At 41.8% G+C, this 17,128-nt stretch overlaps 1 protein-coding gene across 4 annotated transcripts in view; it reads left to right on the forward strand.

The window, feature by feature from the left end:
* The window catches only part of GSG1L (GSG1 like), a 53,305-nt gene that overhangs the window by 10,486 nt on the left and 25,691 nt on the right, over nucleotides 1-17,128 (forward strand). For all 4 annotated transcript variants that reach the window (XM_051632369.1, XM_051632371.1, XM_051632370.1 and 1 more), the window contains exon 2: nucleotides 5,917-5,964. In XM_051632369.1, the coding sequence (XP_051488329.1) occupies nucleotides 5,917-5,964 (48 nt within the window). The remainder of the gene's footprint in view (nucleotides 1-5,916; nucleotides 5,965-17,128) is intronic.

The raw sequence follows: 17,128 nt of genomic DNA on the forward strand, positions 1-17,128 counted from the left end.
AGCAGCCACAAATGGCAGCTGTCAGAGGGAGAGAAATCAATTTTTTTCATAGTTCAAGACATGTTTTAATGTAATTATGCATGAACTTGATTATTTTCCGGAAGAAAATATCGCTCCAGGAAAATCAACATGGTCAGCTGGAAAATGTTGATTTAGCAGATGAATACTCAATTTCTCATTAGAAAAAAATCCATTAAATGCTCTGTCTGGGATTAGTTTAATCAAAGTGGAATATTTCACTCGTTAATTACCTTGATAAAACTCAGTTTGGGTGAGCTCATTAACCTCTGTTTCCCTAATGTAATGCTTTATCTCACTGAAGGTGTGGTGCAGTCAGTCCTCAGCCTTGTCTAGGCTGAGATCCCTTGAGGGTTTTATCTTTTTTGTGACAAATACAGTGATTTTACTCTTAGTAGATGATGTGGGATCTTTTCAGAATCACATGAATCCAGATATAATTGAAGAGATAAAGATTTCTTAGGCTCTATTAGGAAAAAAGGGGACCTTGTCTTCCGTAGGCTGCAAGCCAGAGTGTTACTAAATGGAAATGCTGTTTAAATTTAATTTAATCATTTAAATTTCCATCAGAACTGTACTTTTGAACTCATAAAATTTTATGCAGAGTAAGGGAAAACAGACAGCTTTCCCTTTTTTTTTGATCTTTCTCTTTTTTTTTTTTGTTTCAAGATGAAAAGCAGGGTTATAAGAGAGATCCTTCTTTCAGCCAGAACTAACAGATTCCTTTTAAGTCAAATTAACTAGAACATTTTTGAAACCGTGTAGCTGGAAGACACACAAACTAAGATTTTTTTCAGAATTGTTTATATTTTGCTCTCCTGGTTATTAATGAGGCATTTGTCACTGGCTCAGAGAGACCTTGAGAATGTAAGAACAGTAAGTACAAGACCTCAGCTCCTGGTTCTTGCTATTGCAACAGCCATGTTATAAACCTAGAATGTTGTCTTCAATCCTACGCTTGGTCTTGTGTGTTTTCTGCCCTTATCCCCATTTCCAGTCTAAACTACTAGTTTACTGAGGGATTCTTTGGCCAAATTCAATTCCCATTGGGCAGTGTGTGGTCCTGAAGACAGGAGCAAACAAACCACACACTTTAGACAATAGGTGGAAGATACAGAACAATACATGTGTCTCTCCCAGAGGCTTAAAACCAGAGTGATTCCTGTGTGCACACTGAGCTTGGAAGTACAACTGTGTGCTGTAGTTTAGACACAATCCATGTACACCTAGACCTGCCCTTCCAGCTCTCTAACTGCTTCCTAGAGTCTTCCATAGACCCACAGGAGAATATCAGCCTGCACCCTGGTGGAAGCTGCAGCTGGGTACAGCTGCTCTGCAGCAGTGCAGTGTCCCTGTGCCCACAAGGTGTGCAGAGCATAATGGGAAAACCAGCCTGCAGCCCTGGAGCCAGCGTACTGTGCAGACCAGTTTGTCTTCATCTTCTGACAAAATTGAATTTGGGGGATTTGGAAAAGCCACTTCTCTTTCTTAGCTTTTGCTTTCAATTTACTGTTCAGGCTAGGGAGGTACAGAACTCTGAACTCTGTCTGAGGAAGGTAGGAGGAACAATTGCTTACATTCAACAGTCACAATTGTCCAAAGTGTGACACTCTAAAGACTCATCCGTGGAGAATATGAGAAGCAGCCCCACAACCTCCACATGCTAGGGCAAGGGAGGTGTCTGGGGGACTGGTCAGCCTATCTGAAGTGACGAGAGATGTGGGTGACCACTCCATCACATGCCACTGCTTCTCAGCAGTGTCCTGCAGTGCCTCCTTCCCATCCCTGCAGTGCCTCCTTCCCATCCCTGCAGCAGACTTACTCTTTACCAGCTCATTTCCTTTCTCCAGCATGCAGCTCTGCCAGCATCATGCCTGCTTTTCACACAGCCTTCTACTTATTCCTGAAATGATTGCATTTCTGCAGAAATAAGAAAATTTTCATGACAAGTATGTGCCCCAAAGTTGGAAGGGCTGGAAGCTCAGGGCTTCCCACTACACTATAAGCAGCACAAGGAAAAGAAGGAGCAGGGGCTGCATGCTGGAAGCAAGACAAGGATCATCTCCTTATGCTGCCATAACTTTCTTTCTGTGACCCTGGAACTGACATAGAGAAAAAATCCACATCTTCCTGTACACTTTCCTAAGAACACACATAGTGAGCTCTAAAGTCTATTTTCCATACCAAGACCTTTTGCTCTTTCTTGACATGTCTCATCCCACTCTTTGGCTGGTTCAGTTTGAAGTTCTCTAGTGAATTACAATTACACATATACATACACATATGGAGGATTAGATCAATTAATTAGGATTAACTAAAGAAAAATACATAAAAATTTTATACTTTCCAGGTGCTGGTACCCAGACCTACAGGCCCCTATGACCCATGGCCCCTCATCAGGAAGCCTGGCAGAGACAGAACTGAGCCCATGTAGAGCCAGTCTGGTCATAAGGAGATGCCTTTGCTCAGGCTTGCATGGCTCATGTTTCTACCTCACCCTTGGGAAGCCATGGAAGAAGCCAGTACCAAGTGCTCTGCTCTTACTGATGTTCATGTGGTTGGTCAGTCCTCTCCCCTCAGCCTCCAGCAGCTCCCTGACACTGCTGAGCTCCAGAAAGCTTCACATGCACTGTGCATGGCCACTGCTCCTGCATGGAAACAGAGAACATTCAAGCCAGGTCACACCTCTTCTTTCCATGTGAGTTATGTGCCGGAGAGATCACCCCTTGACTTTTTTCCCCTGTCAGAATTGCTGCCACAACTGAATGAAGGCAGGACTATCAGGGGGATGAATCCTAGGTTCTGTTCTTGTGGCATCTCTAAACAGCCTTTTCTGTATTCCCTAAAGACTCTCCAGGAGCCTGGTTATGAGGAGAAGATTCATCTGGAAAAGGGTAGCACAGCAGGATAAACTCTGCCAAGTCTAAAATTAAACTTAAGAGGGCTTAAGAGATCAGTTATACAAGATACCCAAAAATAAGTTAGAATAAATCCTAAGAGGAACAGTGAAAACACTGCTGACATCTTCAGTTCTCAATGAGATGCATGTCTCCCTGTTGATGTATCAATGTGGTCTATAAATACCACCAGTGGTTACCACTGAAAATGGAAGAAGGGTTTCCAGTGCTCCAGCAACAAGAACAAGGAAGGGAAGTGTTCTTCATCAAGAACTGCTTGTGCAGTTCCTACCACAACCCTCAAAAGTAAATCAGGCACAATCTAGCTATTAGCCACTGACAGGGAAGTGACCTCATTCCAGGCTTTTCTCTGTCTCCAACCTACAGTCATTCTTTGTGCTATGGCTCCAAAAGGACTTTTTCTTGACACTCCAGACTGGAGGCCTCAATCACAGCCAGCTCTCCTGGGAGATACGTTGTACTGGACAAGCTGGTTTGAGGGAAATTAGTCCAAATGTCCTGCAATCCCATTCTCTGCATCTGTCCTGCAGACAAGGCACCTGCAGCCAAAGACTATGATCCCATTAGCTTCCTCAGTACCCACACCTGTCAGAAAGGCTCTGTACCTGACAGGCACTGTTTATCTCCAGCTCTCAGAGCAGGCTGTGCAGTTTCTGTAGCAGCCAATGCTATTCTCCTTTGGCTGCCTTGGGATGACATGCCAGAGAGTCAGGTACTCGTTCAACATTTTCAGTAGGTTCACTGCAACCAGAGGTGAAAGATGACTCAGTGCTAGCCAGTTAGCTTCAAGTTAGCTGTGATAAAAGAAATAGCTTACATCTGAAAAAAAAACAAAAAACACCACAACACAACCCCAAAAAAACCAAAACCAAACCACAGATCCATAGGGCTAGAATGAAAAATCCTGCTTAATAATCTACTTAATCAAGTGCAAATCTAAAGGTCACTCTCCCTATATTGCCTTGATTTTATATCAATGTATTCCTAACACACCTCATGCACTAAAACTGAGAGGCTCTGGATTTAAATGATTCCTACTTACAGCACAGTATCTTTTATAGTCTACCTATTTATCTGGATTTCTTGGTCAGAGGCCTAAACAAACCACGTATGAAAAGAAGCTCAAGTTCCTACAAAGAGAAGAAGAATGACTACAGAGATGACAGAGCAGCTAGGGATGTTCAGGCTTGGGCATAAGGAAACATACAGAGTGGTGCAGTCCTGGGACCAGAGCAGGGAAGAAATTCCATCCTAGGGGTCACTAAAGAAAGGGTATCATCATTCTTGAAGTATTTAGTGATTTGGCTGGGCAAAGGCACAACTCACCTGATCAGATGTTAGTGATGGTCCTGCTCTGAACAGGAGACTGGGCAAGAGACCTGCAGGGTCCACCAACACAATACTTTTAGGAGGGCTGTGATTTCTCTGATCCACCAGATACCTCTTTCAGTCTGTCTGTTCCAAAATTGGTAACTTCCTCATATGCCATTCCCTCTGCTTCAGATATGGACTGCCTGTTTGGAATTGAGATGATGCTTAGTAAATCAGGTGTCACTTCCTTTTCCTGACTGTCTCCTTAACAGTGCCTGAATTCACAGAGTAGAAGCCCTTCCCTATGCCATAGAGACAGTGAAATGTTCATTTCCATGTCAAGTGAACCTTTTCTTTTATAGCAACATATACAGAGACAGTCTACAGACTACATACACAACACTTTTTAGCATATTTAAGCATTGGTTAAAAACTATTAAAAAATGAATAAATGTGATGGTAATAGGATTATAATAATAGATGCTTGTTTCAGCAAATCTATCATTTGAATGGTTACATTAATTTCAACACCACCACCAAAGACACCAGAAAGATTAACATTTTATATTGGTTTGTACATATCATTAATTGCAACTCAGAGAAAAATAATTAAAAAATCACACACTGACTTCAACATCACTACAGCATTTCACTGTTTATTCTTTTTTAATGGCTCACATTTCCTAAGCTGGTCTTTTCACTGTGCAATTAAAATTGAACAAAACTAGTAAAAAAACTCCTGAAGCTGTCTTTGCATCACTTAAAGTCTTAAAGGGCAAAATGGATTCTCCATTACCTCTGGCTGGGCTTGGATTCCTCAGGGCAGGCAGGCTATTGGTCACCTTGGAACATACAGTACTGAAGGGAACACACACATCTGGTGTTTGGATGAACCCAAAGCAGAGGAGTTATTTTATAATCTCTTTGATTGCCTGAGGAAGTAAACTGAAAGGTCAATACATCCACCCTGAAGATACACACCCTGCTCAGAAACAATAGGCTTCTCTAGAGTGCCTGCAAAACCAGAGGTGGAGTCATAAACAGAGTAAATTTAATTTACCATGATGAATGGGTGCAGCAGCCACAAAGCAGAGGGAGAGGCACAGGGCTGTGTGATGGTCATGGCAAGGCATTTGCCTGGTTATTGAACTTCTTATTTTTAATTCTGTGCAATTGCTTAGCTTCCTTTGTGCTTCAGGTTTTGTCTGTCCTAGTCACATGTGTCATATCCAGCTATGGAGTCATCTGTGCCCCTGGTGATGCCTCCTGGCACTGGGAGGTTGGGTCAGACCCTGGCAAGGCACAGGTGCTGTCTTGACTGTGAGGAGGGTGAAAGCACTGGTGAAATAGGTCTGTGCCCTCCCAGTGCTGCTCCATCTGGAGTGCAACACTATTCCTGGCCGTGGCAAAAAGCCACAGGGACCCAGCCATCAGAGAGAACACTTCACTAGCTGTATTTTAAACTCCTGATCAAGGGACCGTAAGAATCCAGCCTTGGGAGAAGAGCATTTTTGGTCCAGGCTGGAGGCACAGGTAAATGTCTGCTCTCTGTGTGAGAGTGGTCCTGTAAAGTCTCAGGTGGGAGCAATGGCAACAACACCTCCAGAAAGAGGAGGTAGAGCAAAACCAATCAACTTCTGTCTCTTAAAATAACCTTTTTCTTTTAAAGGTGAAAAATGTCGAAGTTTTATTGACCTTGCCCCGGCTTCTGAAAAAGGTAAGACAACGCAGTCAAGGTTTCTTCCCATTTTACAAACTGCATCAGTATTGTTTCTTGTACTTCAGTGCCAGGAGAAATATTCTGACCTAAGCACACAGCAACCTACATGTCCTCCAGATTACATACAGCCAAGGTGGAACAAATGCCAGAGGTTTAAGACAGGAGTTTACTCAGCTCATGCAGCCCTATCATTTCTCTGATGCATTTTCTCTTCATTCAGCTGATTTTTTTTGCAAGAAAATCAAGATTTATATTGTAACAGACATTTCCCTTCTTCCTCTAGTGAGAAAGGACATGGTTTCCTCAGGACACAAAGAAATGTATGGTCAGACAACTGCAGTCACAGTATCAAATGTCTCTTTGTGAGAGGGAATCATGTAGATGCTTTTTTGTTTGATTTACTCAGAAAAAAAATATTCAAGTGCACAGAAGGAGGCAGGCTGCAAAGCTTTTCTTTAACCTGGTACTGGAGTTGTAAATTCTTAATAGCAATTTAACCCATATTTCAAAATAGTACTTATCAGGAAAAAAAAAAATGGGTATTCACTTAATAAACTGGGCAGCTGAGCCTGTCCTGCTCCCTGCCCTCAGTTGGAGAAGTACAGGAGCCTCCCAGAGCCCTTCTCACTAACAATGGGCTCAGGTGATGAAAATTCATGTATGCACAAAGAAGCAGTATATTTTGTTAGATCACTTGAGACAATCATGAAACCTTTCTGGGCATATGGTACCTTCATCAGGTCTGACAGAGAGGCAGCAAGGGGTGAAGGAACAATTGTTCTTAGTTTGAATTGCTGATCAGCTGGACAAATTGAAAGAGAGGGCAATTACCATTAATAAAACAGTGAGGTATTTCAGTGGGAGAAACAGTAACAGGGTCTCTGTGAAATTCATTTTAAGTAAATGTAAATAAATTATGCACATGAGGGAAGAAAAATCTTGGGATTACTACCACTAATGGGCTCCGAGTTAAATCTTACACACACAAATGGGACCTTGGGGCATAACTGTGCTTATGAAAACACTAGCTCAATACTCACAGCAGTCAAAACCCAAACTATCTGTTTGAAAGCATCAGGAAAGGTCTTGAGCACAGGGCAGAGAGTATCCTGTTGCATGAGGACTGTACCCCTCTGAATCACCTTTATATGAAATATAGTGTGCCATTCTGTCCTTTTTAGTTCAGCTCAGAGAACAGCAGCAAGAATAATCAGGCCTATGGGAGGTTTTGCACAAGGACAAGAATAAGACTCCTCAGCCTGATGAAAAGACATGGGAGAGGAGATACAAGGGACACTGACAGATATGGAAGAGGAACTGAAAAGGCAACCTGGGGAATGGTAGTTCACTGCCTTTCCCAGTACAGGGACTAGTGGGCATTGCATGACACCTGCAGGAGAGAGTCAAAAGAAGCCTGATGTGACTGCTATGAAGGCAATAGGATGGTTTTGTGCTTGAACCATTTTCTCCACCAGTTCATTACGGTGCATAATGCTTAGCTGCATCACCCACACACTTTCCATAACAGCATTTAGTGCTTTACTTTAAGTATTTCTTTTCGTGTGTGAAATGCTGTCAGCATTTTTTAAAAGTTGAATTCTAGAGTTGCTGCATGATGTCAGTGTATATTTCTAGACTATTCGATTTTTTCTTTTGAGGAAAGAAGGTTCTTTTGGTATAGTGGTATAAAGAAACTTGTTCCTTGCCATGGAGTTGTAAGACATACTGACAGAAGAGAGGAGAATGCTCAACTGGAGATAGAAAGTGCTGACCATCTGACTCATATACAATTGCAGACCAAGTTGGACACTGCAACATAGTTACTCTGAATTTTTTACCATCATATTGTACTGTCCAGAGATATTTTCTTAACATTTGAAGAGAATACTGTATATCAATGATGTTCAACTTACTTTCACTGCAGAATTCAACTTCTTGACTTCTTCTCTTTTCCTTAGAAACTCCTACTCTCTTGATTTCTTCATCTTCTCACCCAGCATAGACTTTAATGGTAATAGGCTTGTCACCTACTCAGTTACACTCAGTGCTGAAAGAGATTCTTGATTCACCTTCTAAGTAAATGAGATAGGATAAAATGCATTCAATATAAAAAGTGGAGTTATAGAAATAGGTTGTCATTTTCACAGTTCATTGTGTATCTTGAAATCTCTGGACCAAACTCTCCTGCACAACAAGACTTCAGCTTCTGCAGTTTCTCTGCACATTGTTAGCATCAATTACACTAAAACATGGTTGTTTGAGGTTTTGATCATCTAAAATGTCTCCATGTGTACATCCCTGTTACTGCAACTGAGCACTTGGGCTTACTCAAGTTTTCTTTTCAGTTCTTTTCTCCTGATTCAAAGAAGCCCTCTATCTAACCAGCTTCTAAGCTGAATACAGGCTGTTGAAGCCTGTGCCTACTTCTGAGCACATCATCTTCCTGTTTTAAGGCATGCCAAAAGGAAGCTGAAGAACAAGCTTAATCTAGTTGTGTAGCCAATCTCTTCTAGAGCCCCTCACCAATTGATAGCAAGTCAGGATAAAACCTCTGTATAATATTTAAAACCTTCTTAGCAGAGAAAAGCTAATCACTGAAACATTCACAGTAAAACAGAAACATCCATGCTGGGGCCCAGCTACATCTCTACTATAAATCTTGCATTCATAAATGAAAATGTTTCTTATTCTTACTGTACAAATGTAAGAGCTTATGCCTGAGCTTCCTACCTGTAAACTATTTGTGCTGATCTCTAGTGTAGCTGGATATTATATTTCTTACCAGTTATTAAACCCTTTGCATATATGGCACCAATGACATCTACTAAAAGGAGGCAGCATAATTTGGGGTAAACAGACCCACAGTAGGGTAAAAATAAGCATTTCCAACCCACACTAGGAGAGATCTTCCCTGCATTTAAGGCAGCTGCCAACAATCTGTCAAACCCTTATAAGCCTAACATTGAATTTATTAGGTATTGCTGGTTGTTAGTGCCAAATCTGCTTAGCAAACTCAGCTTGGTGATGGTAGATAATAACCAGGGGAAAAAAAGCAAATTTCTGTGTCCACAAATATTTCTTAGGACAGTTTCCATTCACTATCAATAAAGGACAATAGGACAACAGTCACACTTTAAGTACTGGAAAAAAATGTTACAGAGGACTTCTTAAATTAGATGTTGTACTGGCAGAGGTAGGAGATGCCTTCTGCATGTCCTCTACACAGCTCATGAGGATGCATCCTGTAGAGATGAAGCAATAAAAATTCTGTATTGTCTGAAAAGTAGCTGGCAAAACTAAGATAGCACATGGGAAACAGCAAATAAACCAAGTCCCACCTAAACACAGAAGCAAAAAGAGAAAGCTGAGCCAAACCTGTACATGCTTCTAAGCCAGCACTACAACAGCAAGTAATGAGGAGGGAAACTAGATGCCTGATTTTAATGGATACTGACATAATAGGTGCAGCAGAAATTTGATGGGAGAAAGATAATTAGTGGGACAATAACGTCTTGATACTGATTACACTGAAAGAAAAGCAGATGTCAGGTAGTAAAGCTGAATCAGAATAACAAGGTAATGTCATTAATGAGTAACACAATCTCTACGGATGGATTCTGTGCTAAGATAAAAAATACAGAATTCTATTAGTGATCACCCATTGGGATGGTTTGCAGTAACAAGGTTCAATCAGTATCAGAGAAGATGTAAGGACAGAAAAAAAAAACCCAGTAGAAGTAGACTGCAAAAATGTCACACTTGGGATGATGTAGGGACTAAAATTTGGAAAACCTTAATGAGCATGGGAATATTAGGAAACTTTTAATTCTTGACTTACTCCTGAGTGGTGTGGGGAACTTGCTTCAAAATGTTAATATGAGATGCCTTTTACCTGTGACTAGCACAGAAACATTCAGCATCCTTGCAGAAGTAATAAAAGTTGCTGTGTTTTTTTTTAAAGTTGTGAAAAAGGGAATGTAAGAAAAACAAGAGCTGATTAAAAGAAATAAAAAGGTTCAGCTAAAAGGACAAATGGAGCATGAAAACTTTAAATATACTAGATATACTACAGGCATCTAAACTATTCACAAATCTTTCTCTCTCAGTCACCAAGTTACTGAAAATGGCAGATAATATTCAGTGCTGATAAACACAAAGTGGTGAACATGAAGAGTAATCCTACCCTCACATATATAGTGATGGGTTCTGAATTAGCTTTCACCCCTCAGGGTAGAGTTCTTGGAGTGATGACAGACACTTCTATGAAAACATTAATTCACTGCTCTGCAGAGATTAAGAGAAGACGAAAAGAAATATTAGGATCATTGTAGGAAATACAGAACAAAACAAAAAAGTCACCATGCCACCACACATATTCATGATGTGCCCACCCACAGCACACTGTGCACCTCTCATCCCTCCCCTGCCAGCCCCAGTTCAAAAAAGTTTTGATTAAATTTAAAGACATAGGGAGTTTGATGGTTATGGTCAAAGAGAGGGAATAATTTTGTGAGGACAATAGAGAACAGATTTCTGGCTGGAAAAGAGACAAATGAAACTTGTAATAGCCAGGTTGAAAAGGCAACTTTTTTGTGTACTGGGTAGCTGTTCCTGAGAAGAAAAAAAGAGGATAGATTTTCCAGAAGGACCACACAGAAACCTGCATCCAGTGAAACGTAACAAGGTCTTCTGCAAGAATTGTAGTTTCCTAAACAGTCCCCATTGTCTTATTGAGCATTTCATATTCTGCTTACATTACTCTTAAACTATCTGCAATAGTGTATATACATACCCACATGAACAAGTACCTGTGCCCTTCTATTAGAAGAGTTATGATTAAGTATGCAGGAAAAAAATGTGTTACTAACATTTCATCTGTGATTTCTTACACATCTATTGTGAATCATTGAAGGTAATTTTAAAAGCTAATTAGATACACAAAGATGAAGGCATACTTAATAGCAGGTTTCAAGCTAGATTCCTAATTCCTAAAAGGCAGCAACTGCCTTGCTTTTCATGCTGGTGATGCCAAAGGCCTGGAGAACACTGACTCTGTGTTGTGAGGAGCGTGAGCAAAAAGGCCTGAACATCATTCATTTCTCAGCCCAGTGCTGAGGATGGAACACCACAGATCCTGCACTCTAGTTCCATTTACTCCTCATTTATTAATTAAGGCATACAGGAGGGTTTTTTTTTTTCATGGTCATTTCCACTATATTACTCTACTGCTTTCATACCAGGAAAAAAAAAGGACATAGCACAAAGATGTTTCCCAGCCAGCTCAGCACCATAAGCAGAATTAAATTCAGAACCAAGCATAAAAAGTCATAGAAAACACATTGCCTTGGGAGGCTGTGGATGTCTCCTCCCTGGAGGTGTTCAAGGGCAGGTTGGATAAGGCTTTGTGCAACCTGGACCAGTGGGAGGTGTCCCTGCCCATGCACAGAGGTTGGATCTTTAAGGTCCCTTCCAACCTTAACCATTAAAACCATTAATAATAACCAATAAAACCATTAATTTTATTTAGCTCACAGATCTGCCTCATCGTCCAATAAAGATAAATCAACTAAGAACTAAAGCTAACCAAAATCAAAAGATCTGGCATTTCTTCTTTCACCCAAGCATCTCCTGGTGATTATGGTTATCATATAGTCTCTCATGGTTGGCAAACTCCAGTCTCTTGTCTGGGTGATGGCCCTTTATCTACCTTGACTATCTTAGTTGTTCTATGATAACAGATAGTTTTAGGTATCTCTGATGGCTTTTAAGATCATGAATCTTACTTTGCTTTGGAGGAATGTCTCTCACAGCTTTGTGGTCTACCTCTCCCAGTATTTTTACACTGCAGCACAAGAGGAGCAGGCAGATGGTCTGATATGATGAGACTGCATTAACCAACAGATGGGCTGACTGCTCAGAGCTGAGTCCCTATGCCAGCCACAACAGCATGCTCAATGTTTATTCCTTTCACCATTTTTTTAATTGATCACTTCAATATTTCTGGTTTGTAATCCCCAGTATTGGAGCAGCAGAGATGAGCAAGTGACTAAGCATCAGAACGCAACTGAAAGAGAAAGTATGAGATTAACATGGCCCTTCAAGTCTACTTTAATGGTTTTCCCAAACAAGATGCACAACATTTCTCAACGTGCACCCATTTATATAGTTTTTCCTCTTTTTTTTCTCTTGCACTGAACAGGAAGAGGAGAGATTAAAGTGAGACCCAGGTGTCAGCTCCAACATTCTGGCTAAGTCTGGAAAAGCAGAGCAATGACAGCCAGAGTCAAGAAACATATGAACAACAAAATAGGCCAGGAGGAACAAAGATGATAGGAGCAAAAACACAGAGAAAGTGCCATTCTATGTAGGTAAACAGAACACCTTACAAATCAGTAGTGCAAAAAAACCAAACAGTCACTATGTCTACAGAGTCCTCACCATAAAAACCAGCTCCTGTTTCAAGCTTTGCAGCTGGAGTTGAGTATTAAAGGAATAACTAGATCTTCCCTGATGTGGGAGACCATCAGGGGTGCCACAGGCTGCAGATGGTCAGCATCTTTCTGAGAATCACACCTGGATAAAGAACAGGGAAGTGGAAGAGGATCATTAGGGATGTCTGCCCCCCATCCCAGGAGGGGGGACAAGGGCCTGCCCCCAGTCTTTCAGCCACTAAGAAGATACATTGTGGGTCCCTCACACTCTGTTTAGGTCTAACACAGTACATTACAGAGAGGACTTCAGAGTTTCATCATCATAAAACAAACCAAGGAGAGAGACTCATTCCCATCTAGTACACAGATGCTCTCCCCCCATCTCCTGAGCAAGAGTCATGTTCATTAACAGGGAGATTAGAACCTGATGATCATTAAGGTATCTTCCAGCCTTAACCATTCTATGATTCTATGAAGCAGGACATACAGACCTGAGGCTGTCAAAGGCAAGCCACCATAACTTCTTGTTGCTGGAAACAGGAACAAGGGTGACAGCTCCCTCATCTCCCTGGCAGCTGCAGCCTGCATGGAGAGCAAGAACAACAGTGAAATATCTTTGCACAAAGAAGGAACAACACCTGCACCATGGCTTCCTCCATAAAAATTCACACCACCCAAAAGAAGTTTTGCCCTCATATATGGTTCTTTTCCTCCCATCTTGACTGACATCTGTCTAGTGACAGCTTCTCGTGGTTTCCCTGTGTGGCTCTTGAGTTCAGGGATCTTGGGTGCAATGAACCATGGGCTAACAGGAGGACCTTCTTCCTCAAGTAACAGCTTCAGTGCCTGGGACTAGCTGCAATGCCAGTGAGGAGGTCAGATGGATGCACAAGGCTTTGTTTGGACACTGACGTGTCTTTCAGCTGCTCAACCTTTGAGGGCAGTGCTCTGGATTTCACATCAGTCAGGTCTGATAATCTCAATAGTTATTAAGGACCATACACTGCTCAGCTCCACTCTTTCTTAGCACATCAAGATTTTTGTTATATCATGAAGTGTGATGTAGAAAAAACCCTAAAGCCTCCACCTGCTTCTATCAGAATTTCTAAGATAGATCAAGGTTGAATTGGCAGAGGACTGACTTGAGATGACGTCTCAGCTTAGCTCAGACAGACTCCTCTCACTCTCAGAACAGATGTGCAACACTGAGTTATGAGGAACGTGGCAAGTATAAACCTTTTGAGATCTCTTTGGCTGTCTGTGCCATTGTCCAGTCTCATTACTTGGTCAAGGACAGTATGTGACAATTCAAATGAGGCTGCTTGGCTCAGACCCTTGAACTCATCTGCTCAGAGAGCAGTTCTCTCTCAGAAGGGCTGGTAAGCAGTAACCATAGATCCTCTTCAGCAGAGCAGAGACTGAGGGAGGAGGTGTTTTCAAGGACAAAATCCCCCTGAGGCATTCTGAATGAGTTTACCCCAATTAGGAAGCAAATTTTCTGTCTGAAAGGACCTTCAGAAATCAATACAGACTCTGGACTATTGTTCTTGGGCATTGCTCAGGGGACACTGTGGCTCTCAGCAGGCAGTGTCACATGGCTTGGCAGGTAATACATCCACCTATGGGGCTTTCTATGCTGGAATCATTTCCAAGCCACTATCCAAAAGGCATGACTAACATTTTCATGCACACGATTCCTGCCTATGCTGCATATAACATGGTTAACATGACTCAGCAGTCTCCTTCAGGAACAGCAATATGATTTTCCCTGAAGAGATCCTTTACAAGCAAATAGCTCATGTTTATGGATTAAAAATGCTTTGAATTCAAACAGCAATTTCTCTGTTGGCCACCTCTTCAGTGTTGCCTTGAGAACCTGTACTAATACTGGATTTTTCACAGTCATTTTCCTAATCTGACCAGCCCAGAGAAGCAGCCAGGAGAGGATTTCAATATCCTTATTTCATCTGGAGATAGAACCTCACAATCTGGCATCAAAAAAAGGTTGGCATAGTGAGCTGGCACCAAAAATCAACTTTTCTGATTTGCCAACAAGTTTACAATCTTACATATTTAGCATAAAACTCTATGACTGCATGGGAATGGAGGTGGTAGGAGGCATAGAGCTGTGCATTTCAGCTCTCTAGAACTGGTTTCTTGGCTGTATTGACACACATCAGTAATTGAAATTATGGAACTTTGTTGGTTCCAGAAACAGCAGCAAGTGTTTTTCTATCATCCTGCATCCTCATTCAAATGGTATCCAAGCTCTTGGTATTTCAGTCTAAATTGCTAATGAATCTGAGAATGGCTTTAATAATGCAAGAAAAGACAACTAAGAATCATCTTTGCAATTGTGGGGAAAGAGCACAGAAGCTGTGTCAGGAACTTCTTGACATTCTAGAAGTCAGTCTAACCAGAGCTTCTCACAGATAACCTGGAGTCAGCAAGTCAGCAACTGTTGCTTTTTTGTGGTAGGAAATGGCAGTGGATTTGAACAAAGAATACTTAATGTTTTGGTGTGTATTTTTGCTCAGGTGAATGGCCCTTAGTTTTTCTTACTCCAAAGGAAAAAGGCCAGATGTGTTCCAACCAAATCATCTTCGACAACAGCAGCAGCATCTACCCCAGTTTCACATTTGTACTTCTTAACTTAGACATCAGTCAAAATCAGCTCAAAACTCTTGGAAGTCATAAATCAGACTGTTCTTTGGCATCCTTAATCAGGAATTCACTGAAATGTGGGGAGGATGCCTTGAGTTCTTCTAAGCAGAATTTCTATGAATTTTTTCAGAGTTCCTATTTCAAAGGAAAGTCAGCACTGGAAATTCCTGACTCACAGTGATCCTTGGTGAGAGGTGTGTTCATTTGCAGCACCTTCCCTGGTGATCAGGATTGACTTTGAAATAAATTCAAGTTTTGTGAAAAACTTTTGAGCCCTGAGACTCTTTGCAGGCTGAGGTAAAGCTTCTTTACCTCACTGTCAGAAAAAAAATTCAGTTTGTTTCATTCATTTAGAGTTATCTGCAATATACTTCTGTTAACACATTGTCCCCAGCAGATCCACTTCACAGGATCATCAGCTTTGCAGGACTGAACTCAGTATCTCTGAATCCTTTTTCAAAATGTTGATGCTGCCCTCCACTGTCAGACAGAAATGGGAGGAACTGGTCTTGTCAGATGGTTCATGATGTACTTGACTTCCTAAAATTTCAGCAACTATGTGGGTAACAGTTATCTTTTCAGTCACCATGAAGAGTATGTTCACTTCTCTTGGGGTTGCTGGAAAATGAATTTTCTTGGCATTCAATAATCCTGATTCAGTGGCTAAGTACATGAGGAGGTGGCACTGATGCTTTTTACCATGAAATCCACAGAGAAAATAATTTCTTAGCACATTGTTGAGGAAGTATCAGTAGCTCAGAGACATGAAGAGGTTCAGTTATTTCCTGGCTAGTTTAGTGATCTTGAGAAATCAAAATCTCCAGACAATGACAGAAGCACAGATGAAAAATGGGCTCTCAGCAGGGCTATGTTTTCCCATTTTGGGCTAAGCTGGTGAGCACAGAGTGCAACCTGTCTTGGGATCAGATGGTATGAAGGTGACAACTCCTTCTGAGGTAGGAGTCCTATGATGTAATTGTCTTATGTGAAACTTTTCAATGAGTCCCAGCTTTGCCATCTCAAGCTCCAGGTGAGCAGCTCAGCCCAGGTCCTGTACTTCCAGAGACATCGCTTCACAAGGAGGTTGCCCTGAAGATGATGACCCCTTTACCTCCCAGAAGAGCTTCATAGCCTGTGACATCCAGCACGGCATCTGTGAGGCAGGGGCAAAGATCCCAAGTGGCCCACAGTACACGGAAGTCTGTCACTGTCAGTAACTGCCCAGGACACAAGAAACTGCTTGGTGTAGATGCACTAGAGTAAAAAATGGCAGGATAAGGTGTATTAGAACAGCAGGTGTTGATGGTACTGAGTCTAGGGTCATCAAGATCCTAGTGTCCATCCACCTGTCACTTCTCAGACACCAGGTTGGGAGATACAGGACAAGTAAACCATGATGTGTAACAGGGATGTGACAGGTCAGTGTCAGCTCCAGGCCAGGACAAAAAGGGACATGCAAACCTAGCACTTTTTTGCTAACCTACAAAATGCCCAGAAGACATGAGGAGGACTCAACAGCTGACATCCCCTTTAATTTCAGGGAATCCTGGAAAAATTGGCTGAATGCATGCACCTTGGTGCTTGGATGCTGGATGGACTCCTTGCACATACTTGTGCTCGTGAGAATGTGTATGGGACCGTACGTGAAATCCATTTTGATTTAGTTGTGTTTTTAAGTAAAAGACTCTCCCAGGAGGTCTCACATTGCTGCCACAATGTCACAGCTCCCACAAGGTGAGCAGGGATGACACACTGTCTGGCAAATGCTGCACAAAGCAAGGAAGAGGCAGGTCAGAACCTGAAATCTTTTTGCATTAACAAGGAACGTCCTTGGCACAACAGGCACATGGCAGCTCAGCTCTGCACCCAAGCCCACAGCACCTTCTCTGCACACCTAACAGTCAGTTTGATGCACAGGCAAGGAAAAAGTATAAACAGGACAAACACCAAAAAATGAGAGAAAGCTAGTAACTTATAAGAATACAGACCCTCAGGTACAGGCCATCCAGGTAGGAGTCTCCAAATGAATCAACTGCTGACTCTTCTGAAGGAGAGATTTATTTACA

Source organism: Apus apus, chromosome 14, assembly GCF_020740795.1.
Source record: "Apus apus isolate bApuApu2 chromosome 14, bApuApu2.pri.cur, whole genome shotgun sequence".
Taxonomy (NCBI): Eukaryota; Metazoa; Chordata; class Aves; order Apodiformes; family Apodidae; genus Apus; species Apus apus.